The sequence below is a fragment of the Anarhichas minor genome, unplaced genomic scaffold, assembly GCF_050575085.1.
Source record: "Anarhichas minor isolate MPS153535 unplaced genomic scaffold, ASM5057508v1 ptg000074l, whole genome shotgun sequence".
NCBI classification, from domain to species: domain Eukaryota; kingdom Metazoa; phylum Chordata; class Actinopteri; order Perciformes; family Anarhichadidae; genus Anarhichas; species Anarhichas minor.
Window position 1 is genome coordinate 9,355,226 of NW_027466520.1, and position 24,878 is coordinate 9,380,103.

A 24,878-nucleotide genomic window follows, 5' to 3' on the forward strand; every position below is an offset into this window, starting at 1 on the left:
TGAATATAGTTGCACACTTAAAAATGATTAAATGCTGCCGCTAGGTATCTGTTTTAATTGTTCACCAATTGATCAATTTCAACTAAATTGCGAGGATCTTCAGATTTAGTTAATTTAAAGATAACATCCAGATATTTTTTCCACCATCGACCAATCGATTGGTTAAAGAGCAGGTAGATTTTCTTTGGTTGACTACAGCCCTAAAACATGCAACACACTTCATCCTGTGTCCATGTTGGACGAGGCGCGTAAAGAGGAACAAGACTCGCACGCTGCCAACAAACCAGCTCCCCACCGTGACCCGCTGCCACCATCCCGTCTACTTGTCCAATACGTTGGTGTACGACCAAATACCTGCACAGGACATTCCTAGCATTAGCAAACGGTAGCATTGTGAGCATGTTAGCATGCTGACAATAGCAGTTAGCCCAAAGCACTGAGCAGCCTGACAGAGCTGCTGACATGGCTGTAGATTCTCAATCTTGTTATTGCGTAAACTAAAATTCCAAGTTTGTCTCAACAGGCGTTATTAGGTTTTGTCTTAGCAGCCTGAGAGTGAAGTAAACTGGACGCCTGTGTTGTCTTTGTAGGGCTCGCTCTCTCTCTCTCTCTCTCTCCTGGTAGCTTCTAACACCTTCCTCTTGAGTGAGTGGAATGCACTGTCTGCCTGTAAAAGTGTCTATGTGTATGTGGGGGTAACTCTCCCACAGTGCTGAACAGAAATCAATTAGTTTGGTGAATGTGCGGGGATCGAGCCCCCCCATCCCCTTTGTCACGATGTGTGAAACAGCTGCTACCACTGAATACTTACACCTCACACGGCAACACACTCGCGCACACACACACACGCGCGCACACACAGACACACCACTGGAGGCGGACACAGCGCACACACACAGCGGGGCAATGAAGAGGGGTAATATTGTGTAATTAAGGATTCCTTTCAGGCCGAGGGAGAGTTCAAATAGAGCTGTTTGTCCGGCCAGATAGTGTGAAAGCTCTGCACCTCTGTGTGTGTGTGTGTGTGTGTGTGTACAAGAATATACGTGCATGTGTGTTGGCGTCCTAAGCTAGGACCACAGAGACATTAATCATTAGTGAAATTACCTCCTGCCCCCCCCCCCATCCCCACCATTATCAATAAACCAGCCCCCTGAGAATGGGCAAACACTTGTTCACTCCTCACTTTTACACACACACACACACACACACACACTGTCATCCTTTCCTCCTCTCGTCCCGCTGTCTTTGGCAAAATGAGAGATTCGCTCGTTTCCTGAACCACCCAATTCTTCTTTTTCCTTTTTTTTTTTTTTGGTAACCCCTCCCATCTAACCACCGTTGCCATGGCATTTAACAAATTATTGCAATTACCCTCGTCATGCGGGTCGCCCCTGGAAACGGGCTGAGGGGCAAGAGTAGAAAGGGGGAGAGAGGAGAGAGAGAAAGGGTGAATGAAGACCAGAGAAGGTGATAATCCTGTTTTGAACAAAAGGTCAAATTGCTGAATAGAGAAGCTTTGATTAAGCGGAGGAGGTACAAAGTGGAACCGTTTGAGCTCGTGTGTGTGTGTGTGTGTGTGTGTGTGTGTGTGTGTGTGTGTGTGTGTGTGTGTGTGTGTGTGTGTGTGTGTGTGTGTGTGTGTGTGTGTGTGTGTGTGTGTGTGTGTGTGTGTGTGTGTGTGTGTGTGTGTGTGTGAAGTAGACCGATTTGAAGGTCTATTCACTCCAGAGCTGGACGTGTTGACTGCTGTAGGCCCGTCCTCGACCAAAACATTCAAAGTCGATTGACGCTTGTACGATTTTTGCCGATTAGTTGATTTAATCAACAGATCTGTAAAACAGAGTTTCTGCGCATTGGAATCATGCAAAAGCATCACTTAACTTAGCATTGGTGATGATTAAATATCAAGAATGTTATCGTGTAAATATTTTGTGAAAGCACCAATAGTCGTGTGTGTGTGTTTCAGGTGGATTCCTCTGCTACAGCAGTGATGTCAGAGAGGCTTCTCCACTTTGTTAGCATTCACAATAGATCTGAAACAATTAGTTAATTAATAGATTTTTTTTTTAAATTGTTATTATACTGTATTCATCCCGGTAAGGGGGACATTTGTCTCTGCATTTGACCCATCCCTGTATATAGGGAGCAGTGGGCTGCCCGTGACAGGCGCCCGGGGAGCCGTTAGGGGTTCGGTGTCTTGTTCAGGGACACTTCGACTCAGGACACGTCCCAGCCAAGGATCGAACCGTCGACCTTCCGGTTACCAGACAACCCCCTTAGCCTTGTGAGTAGATAGAAGATTAACAGAACAATAATAATAATAATAATAATTTTTTATTTAAGATTTCTGGGTTTTGACCAGTTGTTTGGACAATAACAGACATTTAATGACGTCACCTTGGGTTCTTGGATTGTGCTCGGAGCATTTTTCCTCGTAATCTGACACTTAAAACCATTAATCGAGAAAACAGTCCGCATAGTAATCAATAATGAAAATAGTCTTTTGTTGCATAACTGATTGAAAATACTTTCGGACCTTTCAGACAAAGATGCAGGGAGAAAAGACGCCTCAGATTAGAGCTGCAACTAATGACAAGCTTCACTATCAATGAATCTGCTTATCGATCAGTAAATTCTTTAGTCACTAAAAAATGCCCATATCTAACGGCAGTGTCTTACTAAGCAGTCGATCGAGAGTCAGAAACCGCAGCGTCCGGTCTGCAGAATCATTTAGAGAGATTATTCTTCATCAAACGAGTGCAGTGAAGGTGATCGTTAAAGTATCGGACCCAACCGGGGTGTTTTTGGGAGCAGAAATCAACCAGCAGAGAGAGGCTACATTTCCATGTGGGCCCTGTCGTGGCCGGGTCTTGCCTCTATTTGGTTAAATTATGCGGAACTCATTTGACGTCTGCATTCAGTGTGTCAGGTATCCACTGTAGTAATTATGCAATTATGAGCCTTTATTCTCTCACATCCGACTGTACACCCCCCCCCCCCCCCCCCCCCCCCCCCCCCCACCCCCACCCTCGCTCCGGCAAAATGCCTCAATTATATTTTTCTCTCCACTGCCTCACGGTCCTCCTTGTTTTTAGTCGTTTCTCTGTGGCTCAAACAGTACTGCGGCACTTAATCTCACTTTATTTATATTTTTCTGAGTGTGTGTGTGTGTGTGTGTGTGTGTGTGTGTGTGTGTGGATTTTGGGTCACATTACCAGAGCACAAGGGCTTTTGTTGGTAGCTTTTCCTTCTTTCAGCCCTCACAGTCCTGGGCACTTGAGTCTTTGATGTGTGTCTTATTAAATCATTATAATGTGTATGAATGGGAAACAATTAATATGTTTGTGCTCACACTGAATACAGACTGTGTGTGTGTGTGTGTGTGTGTGTGTGTGTGTGTGTGTTCATTCCTCTTGTGAGTCCCATGGGAACAGCAGTGTGTGCCAAGGCTTGTGTCATAAGAAACACACACACACACACACACAAAAAGACGGAGATCAAACAGCCGCCCATTGAAAATCACACTCATGCTCCTTATCTCCCACCTCCACAAACCATTGTCCTGCATATGTCTTTATCAGAGACAGCGAAGCCGTCTCGTTTCCCATGATGCTCAGCTCTTTGCACAAGAGCCGCGGAGGTGTTTAGATAATTAGTCCTGGAGCATGGGTTTGTGGGTAAAGCTGTGAACCCGGGGACTTACTAATTGATTTGGGACATATATGTGTGTGTGTTTGGTTTTCATTTAGAGGAGATTGACTGTATGTGTGTGTGTGGACTGCATGAAGCAATTATCTCCCCTTCTAGATTTATATTTCCTGTTGCATAATAAGAAGCCATTGTAATGTGCAGGTTGTTTTTAGATTGTACGTGACAGGTGTACTTACTGCATACAATGAGCCAGTCACGTGGAGTGCTTTCATGTTACTGGAACAATGAAATTGTCCACTTTCAGCCACGTTTCTGGGCCCTGGAAGTTATTCCTTCCCCGTCACAAAGGCTCAGGGTAGTTCTCATTTGTCTCGGGGTCTGTTGACAGTGTGTGGATCTCTCTGTACTCTGTATTGGATAAGCTGTAAATGTTGTGTCTACGTAGTTACCCTTCAAAATTAAAAGTCTTTACAACGCGGCCTAAAAATCAAATATAAAACACAACATTTGGTGGAAGCTCATCTGTTTGTAATCAAGGTGTCACAAGAGCTTTGAGGTGAAATGCATCGAGAAGTCAAACTGGAACAACTGCATCGGTGTAGGGGAGCATGACTGCAACACAATAAATACCGATCCCAGAGGTGCCTTTATTGTAGTTTACGAAAGAAAAGCAACAATTTATGGCAATGCCGATAAACATAAAGTCAAACCTACAGCGTGATGGCTTCAACAAACTCATCTGCTGCTTCAGGTGCTTTTACTTCATATTTGACTTGAAAGGCGTTAAACACTTCAATAGTCAATGGTTTTGCTTTTAACGGACGTACATTTTGATACATTTACAGAAAGTAGAGTTTTTAGTGATACAAAGTTCTAAAACATGAAGACAGAGTTATAGAAACATCCTAATGATGGTGATATTTTATTGAAATATTTTTCATTTGCAGTAAATTCAGTTGTGTAATTGTACGCGTTTGTGTTTTGAGTCGGGCACTGACCATGTATTCACTTTATGAAGACGTCTAATGCAAACAGTCCTATTAATCAGCCTGTTTCTTCTGTTTGGTTCTTGTTAGGCAGCGTATCGAGGCCTCTGCACAGTGAACAGAGTTTAAATATACTGTAGAGTCGGCTGTAAAAGAAACACTTTTCACTGCTGCTCAAAATTGATGAGGAGACCAGACAAAGCCAAACCTATAAATCAATGAGAGAATTACTGCATGCCTGTATGTGTGATGAGGGGGATGCGGATAGAAAGACAGGTGCAGTGGTTTTAGAGGGGGTTTATTTTGAGTGAATGGAAGGAAGGAAGGGTAGATAGATGGGGGGGGGGGGTGCAAAGGCGTTGATGGTGGTGGGTCTTATGCTCTGTCATTAGTTGGGCATTAACCCCCTCCCCTTTAAACCCCCTTAGTAATGACAGGGCATAAGAAGCAGAGGGGGTGGAGGGCTCCTGGAGAATACGGGCAGATTGAGAGGGTTAGACCACAGCACCTGCCCAGGGTCACTACCTCACCCCAGGGGGTCCTAACGACTGCCGTTTTGCCTGTCCACTGCTCTGCCCGTCTGACAAGTACTCGCAGAGCATAACCCCGACACACAGCAGCTGAAGATACATTCGAATGTAAAGAGAGAGAGAGAGAGAGAGAGAGCAGGGTGGGATGTGAAGTCAGATGTAAACCTCAGTTCTTCTGCCTCCGCCTTTCTCCATGCGGTTGTTTTTATTTTTTACAACCCCTCTCTTTCTCCCTCCGACAACTTGCCTCGCCCGTTCTGTTGTGCAGAATTAGAGCGACTAAACGGAGGCAACAATTTTCAGCAAAAAATGTCCTCGTTACCAGAAAGCTGTTTTTAAAGTGTCTCGAGGCAACAAAAGTTTTTATTTTCTTGGTCAATTTTTAAGAACACTTTTTTATCAACAAAATAAATGGCAACACGAGCACTTTTTTTTTTATATATATAAATAAGTAATCATGCAGGGTAGTTAAGGCTGCTGAATGTTTTTTCTGATGAGATGTTTTCATCAGGGATCCCTTTATACACGAGAAAGCTAAGTCATTTCAAAGGACTGTTGCAGTCGTGGAAATTCAGCGAGTTTCATCACAGTTCTAAAAATGATAGAAAGGGAATTGACAAATGGCTCATTTCAAGTGTGCGTGTGTGTGTGTGTGTGTGTGTGTGTGTGTGTGTGTACGGTGAGTGTAAAAAATGACTTTCGTGCCTGATATTTGGTTTAGTTTCTTCTTCAGAGCCAAAACCTCAGGAACCAGATTAACAACTAAAGGGCATGTTATAGGTTTAGGAAAGAGAAAGAGATTCTTTTGGGGGAATGATCAAAAGTTTAGAGATGCAAATAAACATTTAATCTTTGGGATTAATCATTTAGTGTATGAAATGGTCAAACATTGTGAAAACATGTCCCATAGCCCGAGTTAACACCTTCAAAATGTATTGTTTTATTCATACCCACAAATACTGGGGTTCACTGGAGAATGTTTACAGGCTTTGCTTCGAATACAACCTGAACTCCACTAAAGTTTTCACAGTTGTTGGAGGTCATGTGTGTGCTGCGTCTCTTTATAGGGCTGGCTGGTGTGTGAAGACCAGGCCTGCCAGAACAGGACCAGACGTTTGCCCGTCGCCTTCTCCCGCCATGGACCCATCTGCCCCGCCTGCACCAGGGCGACCCTCAGACCCGAGGTAAGGCAACCGTCAGAATTCACACTTCGACACACACACGGCTTTTCATTTTTCTCAGAATGAAGAGAACAAACGCGCGCGGTGGGCCTGAGGTTTGAGGTGAATGTACACACCAGAACACAACGTTGATTTCTGTATGTTTTGTCCAGGGGATGGTGCTATGGAGCTGAGGTCTCTCCCCACACATGTTCTGCACGTTCTTACTCATTAGTATCACATTTCACCACACACACACACACACACAGCGATAAGAATGATCTTCCCTTTGTCCTCCTGCTGCTGTGTTTGTGTGTCCGTAGCTCTCGTAGCCGCCTTATGAACACTTTGTTAGCTTGACCACTGGATTTAAAAAACACACTCTCCCTTTCAATTTGAGCGTGATGGTTCAGTCAATTTTTTTTCTTTCGTCCTTCTCTGACCCGTTCTCACCGTTCCTGTCTCAACCCTCGCCTTTAACTCTCTCTTGTCAAGTTTTTTTTTTTTTTTCATCTAGCGCGCTCTGCCGCTATCTGGCTGCTTTGCTGTGTCTGGCTCTGTGGCGACAGGTTGTAAACCAAAAGGCCAATTTCTGCTGTCACTGTAGCCACTTAGGCGGCCATTGCTGTGCCTGAGGGCCGTGGCACTTTAAACCGCGGCCTGAATAAAACATTTAACTCTCTGTGTGCGCACCCTTTCTCTACCCCTAAATCCCGTAGCCTCTCTTCATCTTACCTGCTCCTCAAAACACGGTTTGATCTCTGCACTCGGGGCATGTTGATGATCTACAGCAACGTTTAGTGCTGGCCAATCCATTCAAATTCACTGTCCATTGATAAACCTTAAACTTAACTAAAACGAGCCCGTGAAATAGATCCCTTGTGTTTTAGGCTCTCATTGGACTGAAGGCTCTCTGTCGTCGACAGTACGCTGCTCTGGTCTTGTTAGCATCGTGCTACAGCCTGCTGACTGCTACACAAACTGTTGTGTGAGGTGGGAATAAACAAACAGGTGTTGCCATTAAAGAGCGCGGCGTGAAAATCGGTTTGCAAAAATAGAACGCCTAATGTTAAGCACCGACATAAATCATGTTGGCCACTCGGAAGGCTCTTCTTCTGTGGTGTCCTGATTGACCCCCTTTCGTTCTCATTCTCCACCAGAGCCGACTAAAAATACTACGTTCATGTTCAACTTGACGACCAGATTTTTCTTCTTCTATCTTGTGTTGTTTACCAGCTGGTCTGAATAATGATAATTTGCTTACATATTTATTTTATCGGATGGTATTTCAGATAGTACGTGGTTGGAAATGAGCACAAAGTATAATTTAAATGCCTTTGAATGTTTAATGAATTCTAAACTTATTTTGGGGTATTGTTTCCACATTAACTGTTTTGAAATGTATCTACTCAATAATTAACAACTGCCCTTGTCTTTAATATTTATACTGGCGCTCTTTAAATACCTCGGTAACACAAAGCCCCCCCCCCCCCCCCCCTGCTCTTTAGCAAGACATTTAAACCCTAATACGTGTTGCTCACCCTTATATCTGACCTCTCTGAGGAGAGACATTTTTCCCTTCATATTAGGCTAACGCTGACTTCTCAGTATTAGGTAACAGTGTTTCGAAATCAAGCCAGTGCCTGGAGATTAATAGCCCAGCGGCTTACAAATTAAATTGCTGCCAATTATGCAAAGTACTCGAGGGGCCATTCATGGCTGTTTGAGCTGCTGGTGGATAGTCTGCGCTCAAACAACGAGGCAAGATATGAGGCGCCCACCGTTCCCCCACCAGAGAGCTCTTTTTTTTTTTAATGTTGTCGGAAGCTCTTGTCATATTTCTGTGCATTCAGCTGCATCGAGCTAATATCAGCGCCAGCCAGAAAGATGCACGGTTTCTTCTTTTGTTTGTGCCGGGGCTTTTGTAAACGAGCGTCTTGTTTGTGACTCTGCGTGTTCCCTCGTCTCTGTTGCATCATGGTACATTTACCATCGCTGTGGGTGCTGCCTCTCCTCTCCTCTCCTCTCTTCTCCTCCCTCCGTCCGTCTCTCTCACTCTGGTTCTCCCTCCCTCCCTCTCTGGACACAGATTCAGAGCGTGATCTGATCTCCATGTAATGGGAGAGTAATAGGCACTCTGCCTTGATTGGTTGGTAATTTGGGGGAGTTATGCACAGGTGCAATTTGTAATATTTTCAGTAAATTAAATTTCTTTCTCTTCCTCTCTCTCGCTCTTCATCTCTCCCTCCCTCCCTCCCTCCACAACGCTTAACTCAAATAGGCTATTTTTTTCTCACTGTGTCTGAAATCTTTGTCCTGACTTTCCTTTTCTTTCCCCCCTTTTATTCGATGCTTTCTTCCCCATGCTCCTTTTCTTTTCATTCTCTCTCCCTCCCCTCCCCTCTTTAGCTCTTACACTCATTCTCTCTTTAGCTTGCTCTTTCTCTCCTCCTCTCACCCTCCCTTTTTCTGTCGCTCTCTCTCTCTTTCTCCCCTCGTTTTATTGATGTACGCTCAGGCGCCCATTAGAGCTCCCTTTTTCCCTCTAGTGGAAATTGCAGCATGTTAATTTTCACACAAATTACGGCAATAGCAGGTATCTCTATTTGATACATTATAGCGGGAGCAATCAGAGATAATTGAGTGCCTTTCAGAGGGAGACGGCTGCATTCACTGCCGGCTCAAAGCTGCCCCATTATCGCCTAATCGCTCTTTAAACACTGAATTTTGCCGAACAAAAATTCTTGTCATAATTTTGCTTAAGTGTATTTGGAAATCACAGTCCTTTGAGCGAGGATAATTGAAATCAAATCCCTTTCACTGGAGCTGACATTTCTACATTTCCCTCCAATTGAAATTAATTTCAAAAATTGAGCATGAATATCTTCAAATAGCAGGCAATTATGCCTTTCAATGGGGAGAAATTACCGGTGCTGAATCGTTGGAGGCTTGCGGGCGAGAGCACCAGTTAAATGCCTTTGTTTCCCGCCGTGTTTGCCTAGTAAAGATTTACATATATTGACTCATTATGGTGTCTTGTGAAGCTGATCGGCGTGACTACCACAACCGGCAATAACGCTCATAGCATCTAAAAAGCTCAAGAGTTTTAAAGCCTTGTGGCCTCACAGCTGAGGGAAAATGCATGTTTGTCTCTCTCTCTCTCCCTCTCTCCCTCTCGCTGCAGCTGTGTATGGGCTTGGATATTGTAGCTTCAGCATTTACAGCGTGTGTGTTTGCAGCTAAGCTGGAGAAGAGAAAAAGTGTGAGGCGCCGAGGCCTTGTTTGTGTCTCTGTTGCTGCGATATTTTCCTCTAAGCCACATCCATGTCACGGTATTTAACGGCTGTGGTTTTTCAGCAGCGGGCGCACGTTTCCGTCCAATAGTAACAGTTGTGGTTTTGTACCGTCGTCCCCCTCGTACACAAATATTGTCTGACTGCTTCCCTGGCGTACTTGAGCGATAGCATAAAGTGCAAAAGTTATTTTGGAAGTCGGGTGTGTGTTCATGTGTGGGTCCCCTAAAAGATGGAGAGCGCTGTTTTTAAGACTCTTCGGAAACGAGCACTCTCTTGAGTGCTCATTTCATTGTGTTCGCATTTTAGGCTGTTGCTCCGTGATTTGGATCAATTTGTGTGATTTAGCCTCTTTTTCTTATTCCATACTTTTATTTTTTTTTTTATTTTATTCTATACATCCTGTCTGCTTCTTCTCAAACACACACACACATTTCCCTCTTCTTTTTGCTTTAACTGTGTAAGTGTGTGTGTACGTGCGTCCGGGATGTGTATGTGTTGGGGTGGGGGGGGGAGTCAAAGGAGCAAAGGGGTACGAGGTGGGGGCTGGGGGGGTCCTACGCTCCCGGGAGAGAGGCAATTTCACAGCTGGTTTGCTCCTTAGGCAGTCAGGCTGAAAATGCTGCAGATTTGTGGAGCAAATTGAAATGGTGTCAGTGCAGGAACAAAGCACCGAGCTGAATGACAAGGTAGGCGTGTGTGTGTGTGTGTGTGTGTGTGTGTGCTGCAGTGTGTGTGTGTGTGTGTGAGAGAGAGAGTGAGGTGGGGTTGAGGGGCTCTAAATTCAATAACAACCCTGTAGCATTTTAGACACGCCTTTCTGACACCTGTCAGTCAATCAGTGTGCAGCGACTGGCCCGCCCACAATCAGCATTACAGTGTGTGTGTGTGTGTGTGTTATTGTCGAGAGGAAGAACTGGCGCCTTAGTGTTTGTGCCGATCGAGCTCGTTCAACCTTGGCAACCGTAACCGAGGCTCCATTATGGGATGCGCATGGTTAGGTTGTTGACTAGGCAGTGCATCAATGTTCAACAGCTGTGTGTGCCATGTGGGCAGCCATAGAAAGCCATTAAACGCATGTACACACACACACATCTCACATAGTTTGCCTTTAGTTGCATTAGATACTCTTGCCACTTGATTACGCCACAGCAGTAAAAACTGAAATTACAATTACGCACATTGCCGGTTGGCAGGCATAATGGGCACACAAACTCACTTCACTCACACACACACACACACACACACACACACACACACACACACTGATAGATACTGACACACGGGAATTGTCGGGGGATTCTTCCTGGTGGTAATAATAAAGCACTCGGCGCACACCTGATGGCAGTGTGGGGTCGGGGCTTAGCGTGGCCTCTCCAGCGTAGCGGGGAAATGACGAGCCAATAACTGCAATTAAACATGCAGTATAATGGCTAATCAAATTGACAGCCTCGGCTGTTCGCATGCCTCTCTCACAATGGCTTATCACAACAAACTATTACGAGGGAGGGTATTTCAGGCCTGATCCCCTCTTTTCTTTCTCTCTCTCTCTTCCTCACTGTCTCTGATTCTCTCCGTCTCTCACTTCGTTCTGTCTTTACCCTTTTGCTCATTTTTTTCCCTCTCTTTCGCTCCCACCTCTCTCTCCCTCTCTCTCTCTCTCTCTCTCTCTCTCTCTCTCTCTCTCTCTCTCTCTCTCTCTCTCTTCCCCCCCCCCCCCCCTCCTCCCCTCTGGCAGGCTGTCGTGTGGCTCCAGTTAATTGCAGTGGAGATTAACAAAGCAAGCAAATTTGTTTTCTCGCTTTACTGTGTCACACCGAGGAAGGGAGATGTTTTCAGGGAGGAATATAGTCGTATGTGCCGAGTGCGCGTTTGGTAGAGTCTGTTTCTCAAACTGGTAAATGGGGTTTATTAATCTGTTGCCCTGTCGCGATCTCCAATCTGCGCTCTTATAAGGCTAACATAATGGGGATTCATAACCTGTGTAAACACACATGAAGTAAAGGGATGATGAGTTACCTGTATCTAACACATTGTGACATAACGGTGTGTGTTTTTGTTCAAAGAGAGTTTGAGAGAGAAATGCTGCTTTCCCACCATGTCAGCACAATTGGAAGAAGAGAGAAAGCGTACTATTATAACTCCAAATGTGGAGCGTTATTAAGATTATTCTCATTATTGAATAATCTGCATTTGCTGTTGATTAACTGACTAATCGTTTTAGCTCTAACGCATTATTATAACATGGTTAGCTCCCCTCTTTAACGAGCTACTGGCCTTGTGTTGCATATCTGAAGTTGTTAACGAGTGAAAGCAGCGTCAAACAAACAGTTTAGCTCCTTTCTTAGCTCGCTGTGTTCATTTTAAAAGGCCGTTCAGATCTTTGCTACTTGAATGTACCAACATGTTGATTTTAATATGTAGCTGACAGATTGGAATAAAAACTCTGGCACATTTTATTAAGCTACTCCATAACTGAAGGTACTAATTTCAGTGATATGAGTGAATATTGTGAGAGTGCGACTCCTGAACCTGACGTGAAGCTATCGGCTAGAAAGAAGTCGTCTCACTACGAAACCACTTTTGGTTGTACGGTGGTGTTACAAGAGCGTCTTTTACTCTGACAGGCTGCATCCAACACACAAACCGGGAACAGCCAAAATATAATTTTAGGCCTGCCATCACGTTAATCACGGAGTACACGTTTGTCATTTTAACTTGCTGAAAACAGCAGTCGGCTAAAAAAAAACAAGAGGAACTTGCTGAATGTTTTGTACACTGAGCTTTGCTGGTGAGAAAGACAGAGGAGTACAGTTTCTCTGTTATTATTACACTTTACATTCAATATGATATCATCATCAGATTGTTCACCTCCTGTTTTTGCTGCAGCACCCATGTTTAATCCCTGTGTGTGTGTGTGTGTGTGTGTGTGTGTGTGTGTGTGTGTGTGTGTGTGTGTGTGTGTGTGTGTGTGTGTGTGTGTGTGTGTGTGTGTGTGTGTGTGTGTGTGTGTGTGTGTGTGTGTGTGTGTGTGTGTGTGTGTGTGTGTGTGTGTGTGTGTGTGTGTTTTCTCTCCAGTACTCCGAGAAGGCCCTGTACAACCAGCTCTGCTTCTACCGGTTCATCTTTGACTGGGACCATTCAGCAGCCAAACTGCCACAGGGGGATGAGAGAAGTAAGACCATACACACACACACACACATGTTGCTTGTTACTTAGCTCTTGTACCTAACTTTCCAAAAAGTATTTTTCTATTTGCTGCATGATTCATTTCCAAAGTTTCTAAAACGAGTTGTGACTTAAAAAAAATTCAATCATATTTTATTCATTTTGTTATTATCGTTCTGCAGTTCCGCCTTTCGGAGCTGAAATCAAGTTACCAGAACGGCTATTGAAGTTTGAATTTTGATGTCCTAACAATGCTTCCTCACAAATACACATGCAACATAGCATTAGCAATCAATGGCTCAACGTAAACCTTTTACCCAGGCTACACTTACAGTATTCACCAATGATGTGACACACACACACACGAGTAGCGGAGTATGGGCATTGGCTATGGGGAGGGGGGGGGGGGTTAAGGACATTCAGCTCGTCGAGTCGACAGCCCTAATTTAGGAGACGGATTCAATCACACACACATACAGAATGCAAAACGCTCCAATCACTGGAAGAAAGAAGGAAAGAGCCCTCCATCGCTCTGCCTCTACCCTTACCCTCACTGTCCATCTACTGCCTTCTCTCCTTTGCTCTCTCTCCCTCCCTTTCTCTCTCTCTCTCCCTCTCTTGGACAGGCACTCGTTTGGCTGTGTTGATTGAAAACAGGTTTTAGATTTGGGGAAATGATAGGGGGAGTAATGGGCGCGCTGACGAAAGGATAGCCCTTCTCCTATAATGGGACATGGAGCGTATATTTCCCCCCTTGGACTCAAATAGACGCTACTCCAGCGCTCTGGGCGCGCTCAGTAGGCGTCAGCCCCAAGGCCTCTTTACCCATAGTTCTCCCTGATTGATGTCACTTGATTAGAAAGGGCCGCTGGGCCGAGTGATTTATTTATTTGATTTAATATTTATGTGTGTATGTTATTTATGTATGTATGCTTAAACTCGGCGAGTGTGTGCGCCGGTCGGAAACCTGAGCGAGGCAGTGAGCCAGCAGAGGTAAATATAACGTGTAATCAACAGATGACCACTCAGAAGACGGAGGGAGCTGAAATGTAGGGAGTGGGCCGGTGTAGGGGGAGGGGGGGGTACTAACATGATTATAGCCTCCATTTTTGCTTTGTGTTATTTCTGTCTTTGCCCACAAGTAAGAAATAATCGCCAATCAATGGTTTGGCCTCCCCCGTCCTTCATGTCCCTGTGCTTTGCAGTGTTCTTCACCTCGTGCCAAAGCGTCGGAGTTTGTGGAGCAGCTCGTCTCGTGACGGCCGCACGCATTTTGTGTGTCCTCTGACACCAGATCAGTGCCTTTCACCAGGAGTCAGACATTTTCACACATGCTGTCTGTCCACTTACTATTTCAAGATCAGACACACTTCCAATGCTCGAGTGTTAACCGTGGGTGTAGACCGGTGGTTCCCCCAAAATAAGGTAATGTCTATTTACGACACAGGTTGCAGTGGAAACCCCCAGGCACACTGTTGCATGTATTTCTTATACATTTACAATGTCATCAGGCCTCAGGAGGTCAGACTATCTATTAAAGATTACGGAAGAGTCTCACCCGTTGACACATGCTGAAACCTGTACAGTTTACCGAAGCTTACAAACAGTATAGACGTTCTGTAAACAATTTATTGGGAGGAAAAGTGTCTTTGTGGACCGCAACGGAGTCACACAGGACTCACCTGTTCGCCCACCAGCTGTGGGTTGTTTACCCACTACACCACGTCCAGACGCCATCGTGTTTACTTGTTTCCGACTCTGTCAGACGAGAAGCAACTGCGTTCCTCTTTTCCCGCATCGTCTCCCAAAAAACATCCGTTTGAGAGACACGCGGCTGAAACACCCAGTACCCGGCACCGCCCAGCACTCTGCAGAGTTCACATTCACAACAGATTTCCGCTGACTTGGTATCACAGTGACGGTCACCGCAAGCTCTACTTGTAGTACCCAGAATACCCGGCATGGGCGTCTGTTATCCAGCCAGGAGGGTTGTATTCATGGCAAATCTGTGGGTCACTGGGTTGTCGATAATGTTTTGCAACGTGTGTGTGTGTGTGTGTGTGTGTGTGTGTGTGACAATATCTTAATCTCGTCCGGCAACACTGACAAACCAGTGTCTCCACCAGATGATTAATATCCAACACACGCTGCTTTCCTTATAATGCTGAAGGATGCATGGACACACGCACACACACTCATGCTGCTATAAAATATAGGTTTACGGCGTTATCCCTCAGTCCCGGGGCAGTAATACCCCACATTACTGCATTACACACCCAGGGGCCACACTGCTGAGATTACAGGGAGCAGACGTACAATCCTATACACCCTACTCTACTGTTGTGCTCTCTCTGTGGGGGGTGTGCGTGTACTGTACACCTGAAGAGATTCAGCAACACATTCAACCTTCATGTGCTACTAGAAGAGCTGGTTAGAAGGAATCTGAAGTTTCAAATGCAACTTTGCTTCAGTTAAGATCACAAAGAGTTGATTCTGGTCTTCAGTGACGATTGGTCAATGGAATAAATAAGTCCAAAGTATAAACTACACTTCTTATTTTAAACCAGCAATGAATTGAATGTATTAACAAGTACTGTCTATGTAGTCGAAGCCTGATGAGATCTCGTATATCACTAGTGTGTGTGTGTGGCTCTTTAGGTCTGCGTATGTGTCGTCAAGTGCTTTAATGTTTGCTTATCTTTTGTTTACTTGACTCCGAGAAATATTAGTATTGTACACATAGTTTACTGTGTACTGAACATACACAATAAAGCACGTTGTATAGAAATAGCTTTACATAAAAGAGCTCTGAATCAACGCTGGATGTAATTTGATCTGTGTGTGTGTGTGTGTGTGTGTGTGTGTGTGTGTGTGTGTGTGTGTGTGTGTGTGTGTGTGTGTGTGTGTGTGTGTGTGTGTGTGTGTGTGTGTGTGTGTGTGTGTGTGTGTGTGTGTGTGTGTGTGTGTGTGTGTGTGTGTGTGTGTGTGTGTGTGTGTGTGTGTGCTGCAGTGCTCCAGAGTGTTTATGTGTGCACATTCGCCTGCCTTCGTCTTATCTACATGTATATTGCATTTTTGTGCCTGATTGCTGCAACTGAGTAAAACATGGAGGTAATTTCAACCGCTGCAGGAGATCTCTAATAGATTATACACACACACAGAGAGGCGTGCGCGCACACACACACTATGAAAAAACAAACATGCTGTCCGTTCTTTCGCTGGGAACATCCCGTATCAATGACTTTCAAATCATTTCATGTCACTTTTCTTCTCTCTGTCTCCCCTGCTCCATATTTTTTATCTCTCCCTCCCTATCTGTTGCCTTTCTCTTCCCTCCATCCCCCCCCCCCCCCCCTTCCCTCCAGGTCTCAATCTTGAGTGTGGGCAGTATGATTGCGTGTGTGAGCAATAATGTAATTTTGCCGCATTGATAAAATATAAATTGTCCTTGAGCTGCGCTTTTCTAATGATCCATTTACCGACAGCTTCCCTGCCACCTCTCAGCACTCTGCGTTCGGTCCTCTTCTACCCTCCCACTCCTCTTCCTCTCGCTCGCTATCTTCTCTCTCCTCCTCTTTTCCTCCTCTCCCTCCTCCATTTTCTTCCCCCTCTCTCTCTCGCTCTCTCTCTCCATCTTCCACCCTCCCCATTCCTTTCTCCGGCGATACAAAGCGGGGTGGCAAAATCCACGGGTGCGATTGTCAAATCAATTATTCATTCTGTGCAATTACACTCGCACAAAGAAGTTTCCCTGTGCTCCGAGTGGTGATTAAATTAACTGCTATTCCAGCTGCCCGTCGCCACCAGCCTAATAGAATATTCATGGAGGCGGCCGACGGAATGGCCGATCTCCATTAACTTCATCATGCTCACTTAATTACAGGCTTGTTATTGTATTTACACCTAGTTAGAGCGTGCAGAGCCCCGATCTACTCGTGCCCGGCACCGCCAGAGTACGCGCGAGTGTGTGACAACACCTAGTTAGAGCACAGATAACCCCTGATACACTCAGTGTGTGTGTGTGTGTGTGTGAGGAAGAGAGGGACGATGCGTAATGCAATCAATTAGGCGATGTTTTGAAGCTGCATTGGTGTCCACAGTATGCTTTTTCCGATTCCTCCGTCATTTTTCTATCTTTCATTCCAGTCGTCATCTCTCTCTCTCTCGTTGTTTCCACTCCGCTCCTTTTTTTTTTTCTTTCATGTCTCGGCCTTCCCAGCCTTGCCTTCCCCCCCCCTCCCCCCCCTCTCTCTTCTTCTTCTCCTTCCGCCTCACACTTGCTCTTTAAGGGAGGCCATTTATTTGAACTGCGCTCCCCACTGTGCTGCCGCTCGCGGGCGAGGTCTCTCCCTCTTTCTTTTTTCCTCTCTTTGACTCTTAAATCATTCTTTTATCTGTTCGCCACACAGTGATTGAGGTGGAAAAGAGAAAGGAATGGGGAAAGAGGAGAGGAGGGGGAGGGGGGGAGAATTATTTTCTCCCACCTTTCAGAAATGATGACATGATTGCTTTCGCTTGATCATGCATCATCACCCCGCTTCTCTTCCCCAGATAAATAGAATAGTTTGTCTCTACCTGCCTCTCCCCTTATCTCCCTCCTTCCCTGTGCTCGCCAAGATGAGGATTATCTGGTAATAGTTGCTGCTGGCGTTTAAGTCAACCACACCATCTTCAATGTGTATGTGTGTGTGTGTGTGTGTGTGTGTGAGTGCATGTGTGATTACTGTTTGTCACGTGGATGTTTTTTAGTCGCCATGACTGTGAGTTAGTGTGCTTTTTAAGTGTTTAACTACCATCAATCGTCCCGTGTGCGTGTTCTTTTAGTGTGTGTGTGTTAGTGTGTGTGTGTCTTTCACTGTTGATCTCTGTGTATCTAACCTTTGTTCCCTCGGCCAGTCAGTGGGCTGGTATTTATCCAGCAGCCACTAATGCAGCGGGCAGGAAAGACGAGACAGGAGATAGGGCTGTGGAGATGGCGAGGACATGACAACCGGCCATATGGACAGCCTGTGTGTGTGTGTGTGTGTGTGTGTGTGTTTATATACACTATGTGTGTGTGTGATCTAGATCAATAACAGGCATGTCACTGTTTTAAACAAGTTTTTAATTTGTTTGCTTGTAGTAAAACACTTTCATTGAGAACTATGACGATTGTTCCGTTACTTTGGTTTTTAAGAATTTAAAGCTGAAACAATTACTCGACTAGTTGACGATCTATTTGTCAGTTATTTCTCAAGCTAAAATACTGAACAGTCACTCGTTCCAGCTTTTCAAATGTGAGGATTTCGCTGCTTTTCTCTTTTATATCGGTGTTGCAAATCGCGATGTTGCTGCTCGTTATCGATTAATCGAGAGAAAGCACCGGCCGGTTCTCAGCTGATCGGCAGTGACCAGTGATCAGTCTCATGTTTACGTTTCCGCCCCGGCACATTTACCGCGTGAGAGGTTAACGACGGCACGCAGCGGCACAAACGGTAACGTCACATCCGAAACACAAATGCAGAACAACCTGAAAAACATTTGGAACAATTCAAAGAATTCGTTCCCATGCACATGCTCAGAGTGAGCACAGTGACCGGCTCGTCTGCTAATGTTAACAGAGATTACTGTTGGCTAGATTACCATGTGTTCAAAGGTGATCTTGTAAAATGTAGTTTCTTGGCGAGAAACTTGGAAAACTACAGTTTAATGAAGTAGTTTGAAGGTAATACTTATATAAAACTGCATCATTAGATTAATCATAAAGATTATTATTATGAAATAATTTGAGAGAAAAATGACCCTTTTAATTTCCCAAGAACAAGGTGTCGTCTGCGACCGACAGTCCAAAAGCTAAACGTCTTCCCTTTATCGCCATAAAAGGTTAAAAGAATTACAAATATTCATGATTGACATGGAACAACCGGTTCATTCTTGGTCTGTTTTTTAGTAAACAAATGTCTAAATGATCAGTATAGATTGTAAATATTGTTCTTTATACTGACTGATCATGAACCTACTAATTGGTTCAGCCCTTACTGAAATATTGAGGTACTCATTGCTCATTCTTTTGTGGTAACTCGTGATTTCATGGGTTTGTTTTACAAAGATTTTGCACTTCAGAAATATCTTAAATGGACTTTTGACCGATGAGTGAACCTTCTGCAGGCGGCCGAGGTTCTGCTGGAAAACCTCTAATTGGTGATTTTCCTGGCTTATGTTAACACACTGTATAAATGGTGCCGACGCTGTTTGCCTATATAATTATAGCTGGATGAAGATCTGAAGACCAACATGTTTTTTTTTAAATACCATAAACGGGTAGAAAAACCTAAATCATGTCCAACATGAGAGAAACTAGATGAATACTGTAAAATCAGGTCAGTCGCAGACCAAACTAAACTTTCTCCCGTTCTTCACCAGCGTCCACTCATCGCGGGATTATTCCTGCTGCACGCGTTGGTGTGATAGTGTGTTATTACTTGGTTTCATGATACTTCATCTACACTTGACGCTCGCTACAATATTGTAAAGATTTGGTTTTGGTGGCCAACCCTGCCCGGGATAGCAGCTCTCAGTCTTCTCTCCGGCCTTATTACGGCCCACCCGACGGGATAACAGGGACAAGATATTGACTTCATGGTCTCATTGGGCTTTTCTATCGATCTTATGATCCTGTGTGTGTGTGTGCGCACACGCCACCATCGACCCGTCCGTCCATTTCTGCCGTGCCCCTCCCGGCATTACTTGCAGATGGCATTGGATCTGTTAGCTCTCCAGTCAAGGGTTTAACTCTCCTCAGTGTTTATTAGCGATGAGACAAAGCCGGTGTGCGCTCTGCTCCTCTTCCAGTAAGGAGTCTGCAGAACCTAATCATAGCGATGGATGGGGGGGGGGGAAGGGGGGCTCACTCACTCACTAGTTTGAAATGCACACGTCTGTAGCCCGCGGTATTGACTTTGACGCAGTTGAGGGAGCTGAATGATCTTCCATTGAGCTCTGGCAATGATAACTTCTTCTTTTCTTTTCCTTCCTTCCTTCACCTCCAGATCGTGTGAAGTCGTTGAAGAGAGAGAGAGATGTGTATCGTGGGCTGAAGGAAGTGCCGGACAAAGCCCTGGCCACCAGCGGCTACTCGGAGATTAACCTGGCCAAACTCTTCCAGGCGTTCTCCTCCCTCAAGTAAAACATCGCACACACACATCTCTAAAGACGACACCTGCCAAGGACCTCTGACTCGAAGCGGGACATTTGCACAATCCTCCACATCTGTGTACATCTGTATGTTTTTCCGAACATACAGCAAGGTTGGGGATTTTAGGCTTTGACCTCCTAACCCCGATATCATCGTCTCTGAACCTAATGGACTTGTTTTTTGACTGAAAACCCAATCACACCTTTCCCCTTCTCCGGTTTCTTCATATAGACACCAATGACTTGACCCCATCACAATGGCTCTGTGTTGTAAAGGGGAGTAGCAATCATACCTAAATGACAGTCCATTGTGTGTGTGTGTGTGTGTGTGTGTGTGTGTGTGTGTGTGTGTGTGTGTGTGTGTGTGTGTGTGTGTGTGTGTGTGTGTGTGTGTGTGTGTGTGTGTGTGTGTGTGTGTGTGTGTGTGTGTGTGTGTGTGTGTGTGTGTGTGTGTGTGTGTAAAAATGACTCCTCAGAGCAACTCCAAAAGCTGCTAATTAGCCAATGATAGTGACCCCGGCCACTAAGACCACTGGATGCCTGCAGCGATCGGACACTTGTTCTGATTACCACCATTCATCCTGAGTGTGCGTGCGTGCGTGTCAGATCAGAGGATGAAAGAAAGGAGTGAGGAGGATGCAGGGAGTGACGGGGTGAGGGAGGCCACACGCGCTGCTCCCTCACTCTTTTGTCTCCGTATCGAACAGCTGATCTCCTTCTCCTCCACTGCCTCTGTTTAACTGATGCTATTTCATTCCTCTTCTTCTACCCCCCTCCCCCCCCCCCCCCCCCCCTCCAATGCGCCATTTGTGTGTTTTTTAATGCCTGTAATTTTCTATGTATCCGACTTGTATTGCACAGGTGGGTGTGTTGTAATGATTTTTTTTTGGGGGGGGGGGGTTGTTGTAATGACCAGAATACTTTGTATTGGGCATTTTGATGTTGATAACAACCTTTTTTTTGATACTGCAACTTCAATAAAAATCTAAATGGATAAGATGTTAATCTCGTGTTATTGCAATGTGGGGGGGGGGGGGGGGGGGTGGATATCCTGTGGTGTCTTTATGTTTCTTGTATATCTTAATCTCAACAAGTCCTACAAGAAGACCAAACCCAACAACTCCAAAAACTATTAAAAACACACCAACGCCACGTTGGAGGACATGTTTCTTCATTAAAGTGAACCTGTGTTCATCCCACATGCACTGTCAGAGATACTCACTTGCACACCAAATGTGTATTATGCCGCAGCTGTAAGTAGTCCCCCACTAAATGCACTGTTTACTTCTACTTGCGTACTGTTTGCTAAAAGACTACAGTAGCCAATAAAACTATATGTTTTCATTTTCAGAAAGAGCGGTTGGGCTTTGGCGCTGAGAGCCACAGACGGGCAGAGAAGTCGTAGGTAAGTAAGTATCGTTCACAGGGATTGTTTATGAAAACGGAATATCATCACATTCCTTTTAAATAATCGGGGGGGATTTTTGAGAGTTTTGCTTGATTTCAAATTGGATTTCAGTTATTTCTAAATAGGAGTGAACGATTTAGATAAAATCGTTTATTTTGGTAAAATCATTTTCTGTTGCAGTATTATATATATATTATTAGTGCATAATGTGGTAAATTATTGGGAAGTGTCTATGAATAAAATAACTAATGGACGTCTGACTTCCCATCATATCATGATGGTTCTTTACATTGATGCCAAAACAATGAATATAATATTGATAGGCGGGGACGTCTTCATACATATTTCTTTCCGCTGTAGTCAAGTTCGCTCTGTAACTCGCTACATGAAGTGTTTCACCATTTTCCATCCAAGAATTCTCCTTTGTGTTAATGCCGTGGAGGGATTTTTTTACACCATCCTGCCGCGTGCATTTCCATAAACACTGCACGCCTCACAAATCACTTCAAACCACTGTGACTTGTGAAGGCAACCTTAAGTGGGCTGAACACTTAAACCGTGATTCACTATGCAATGGATAGAACATGCTGTGTGTGCGAGAAAGTGTCTCGGTGCATTTACAGCCTATTGCTCATAACTTTACATATTTATTAAATCATATCAGCTCCACTACTTCTCCCACAGTTGCTTAGCCTGTTTTTTTTTTGTTTTTTTTTTTGGGGGGGTGGGGGGGTATTTAATCAGCTGCAGCCCACAGGAGATGTGCACACAGGCCTGCTATTCCCCACTACCGGGCTGCAGGTTTAAGTGAGGGCCCCGTTTTGTCCTCCCGGGTTTGGAGCAAACTCAGCCAAATAAGAGTCCCTGCATTAATTCGACCCAGCTAAGCTAATAAGGTCGAACAAGTCCCATTGTATTGTGGCGCTAAGCTTTATTGCTTGTCGTTTTGACCAGCGATGGACAAGGTAGTGCTTTGATGAGGGAATTAGTCCTCTATTCTGTCCCCGTTATTCATAGCGCGGTGGAACATACAAGCACCAGAGAGGGTGTCAAAAGGAGAGCCGGTCCCATTGCAAAGTGTCCCCCTTGTTGGAGCTGAAAGGGCGGTTATGAGACGATAAACCGCTTAATACACTGAGCTAATTGGATGAGAGCAAGAGAGACGGGGAATTAAGGGGCGATGCGGAGTGCCATGGCCCTGCTATTCAGGTCTTTCAATCGGGGCCGGTTCTCCGCCTGAGGGAGGGGGAGGGGGGGGAGGCTGTTCATCAAAGCGCCTTTTAGAGCTCCTCTCCCGGGGACTGAGTGAGGACTGATCCGGCCGAGGCTGTGGAGTGATTGGGCCTATTCTCTGCAGGCAGGGTCGTGGTGGGAGAAACGAGGCCCGGGAGAATCCAAATCACGGGCCAAATCAAGTCCGACAGCCGGGACAAGGAGACGGGAGCGGGGGGGATGGGGCGGTGATGAAAATGGGCACGACGAAGTCAGACATTTATTTCCGGACACCTGGATTAACCTGCGAGAGGCGGGAGAAGCATTAACGCCCTGCGCGTGAACACAATCCACCAAATCATGTCGATTTTTTCTTCTTGCAGCCCAATTTGCGAGAAAACACCACATGACTGGACTGTAGGCCTATTCATCTATTTTTTTCATATATCAACATTCATTATGGTGATCATTCATGCAATAAGAAGCCTCGTGGTCTAAGCCTAAGGGCAGACCTGTCTTGAATGAAAGAGCACACATCCAACAAGTGTGACTTTATAAATCCAGAGCCATTGCCCTGCGACAGCATTTCCATTTTCTCGCCTTTTTTTTTTTTGCGCTGCAAAGAAAGTTTTAAGCCTCTCTCCCAGCGGGTCATCCGCCTCCTGGCATTCCCCAAATATTAGGGACAAATTGGTTTGCCATTCATTAGTTATATTCACAATAAGATTAAAACTCCCCCGGACCATCTCATCAAAACCCTATAGGGCCATACAAGGGGAGAAAAAACCCAACCGCTCCACTGGGCTTGAGCTAAAGAATAAGAATATGAAGAAGAAAAAAAAAACATGGAGCTCACACATCGTGGATGGTTTAGGCGCTCGGGGGGAAATTGGTTTTATCTTTCCTTTTTTTTTTTTTTTGCTGCGTTATGCAGCTGTGTGAGGCTGTGAGGGATGCGCGTGCGTGTGTGTATTAGAATAAATAAATGTGCCGAAATTTCCCTCCATCACTCCCTTATCGGATCTAATTCCTGCTTGTTTGGACTAAATTGAGTGATTAACAGGTAATAGGACCCGCAGACATGTTCAACAAGACCGCTGAAGGAATAAGAGGAGGGGCTTTCACAGATGTAGACAATAAAAAGAGGGGACTACATTAATCCGCGGGGTAATTTCACGCGATTTGGTCGAGCACCATAGATGGGTCAAACGGAGGAGAATAACCATTGATTGCTGTAATAGTCCTGCATTAGTGGTGAGATCCAATTGGGGGGGGAATTAACTCTACGAGGTGTGTGTGTGTGCGTGTGTGAAAGCCGTTTGATGAAGTGGTTTGTTACTTCATTAATGACAAAGGAGACTCGCTTTCATCGACATGGCATTACAGATGTTAAGACCAATTTAGCACCTTTAAAGGGGTTTAAAGGAAGTTTTGTGGCAGCCCCCCCCCCCCCCCCCCCCCCCCCCCCTCAGATAAAGTGGGCGATCTAATTGAAAACCCCTCGCCTTTGTCGCGCGTTTCACATGTTGGGGATTAGGCTCATGAATATATGGTCAGTATTTTGTCAACTCCGCTGAAGAGGATAGACGCACGCAGCGCGCTGGATTACACACCTAATAGAGTTTCTGTGATTTAGGTGCAGCAGTCCGCCTCTATATCTGCTCTCTGCAGCGATAAGTTCCTCTGTGAACAAAATGTTTTCATCCTCCTCAGCAGGCGTTTGGAACAACCTGTTGCTGAAGTCGGATGTATTAATTTGACATTCCAGTAGACTAGTTATAGTCAACGATATTAGTATTCATTATGATTTATTAAAAACAGTTACATGAATAGCTTAAGAGTTTGTATCATGCAAAAAAAATAATTCTTCAAAGACAGAAAACACATTTTCTTCATAACACCTTTTATTAATAGTTCTATAATATTCTATTTCACATTGTTTCTTTGTCCCTGGTTTAGGCCTATGTCGGTCCTAAAGGAATTTGAAATAAAGATAACTCATTTTACCAATGTAATTTATTCAAATTAGCATTATTGAACCAGGAAACGTACAATCACTTAATAAGAAAAAAAAACGGTCCTTCACTCAAGTCCTCTGGGAAAAGTTTTGACATAAATAATGATCTAAAAATCCTAATAATTCATAAACACAGGTGGAATTCTACACAGGGCGACATTCATTAAACACTACACCGAGTGCAAATTATCAAAACACTGGCTCTTGAAATTTACACGACCTTGTTTTGAAAATCATCCTTTTTTGTGGTACTTTTTTTCCTCCTTTTTACACAATA

At 44.8% G+C, this 24,878-nt stretch overlaps 1 protein-coding gene across 1 annotated transcript in view; it reads left to right on the forward strand.

Annotated features, from left to right (window-relative positions):
- Positions 1-20,955, forward strand: part of pola1 (polymerase (DNA directed), alpha 1) — a 52,440-nt gene extending 31,485 nt beyond the window's left edge. The window contains exons 36-38 of the mRNA XM_076080168.1: positions 6,238-6,354; positions 12,702-12,798; positions 19,820-20,955. Of these exons, the coding sequence (XP_075936283.1) occupies positions 6,238-6,354; positions 12,702-12,798; positions 19,820-19,956 (351 nt within the window). The 3' untranslated portion in view covers positions 19,957-20,955. The remainder of the gene's footprint in view (positions 1-6,237; positions 6,355-12,701; positions 12,799-19,819) is intronic.
- The last annotated feature ends 3,923 nt before the right edge of the window (positions 20,956-24,878 follow it).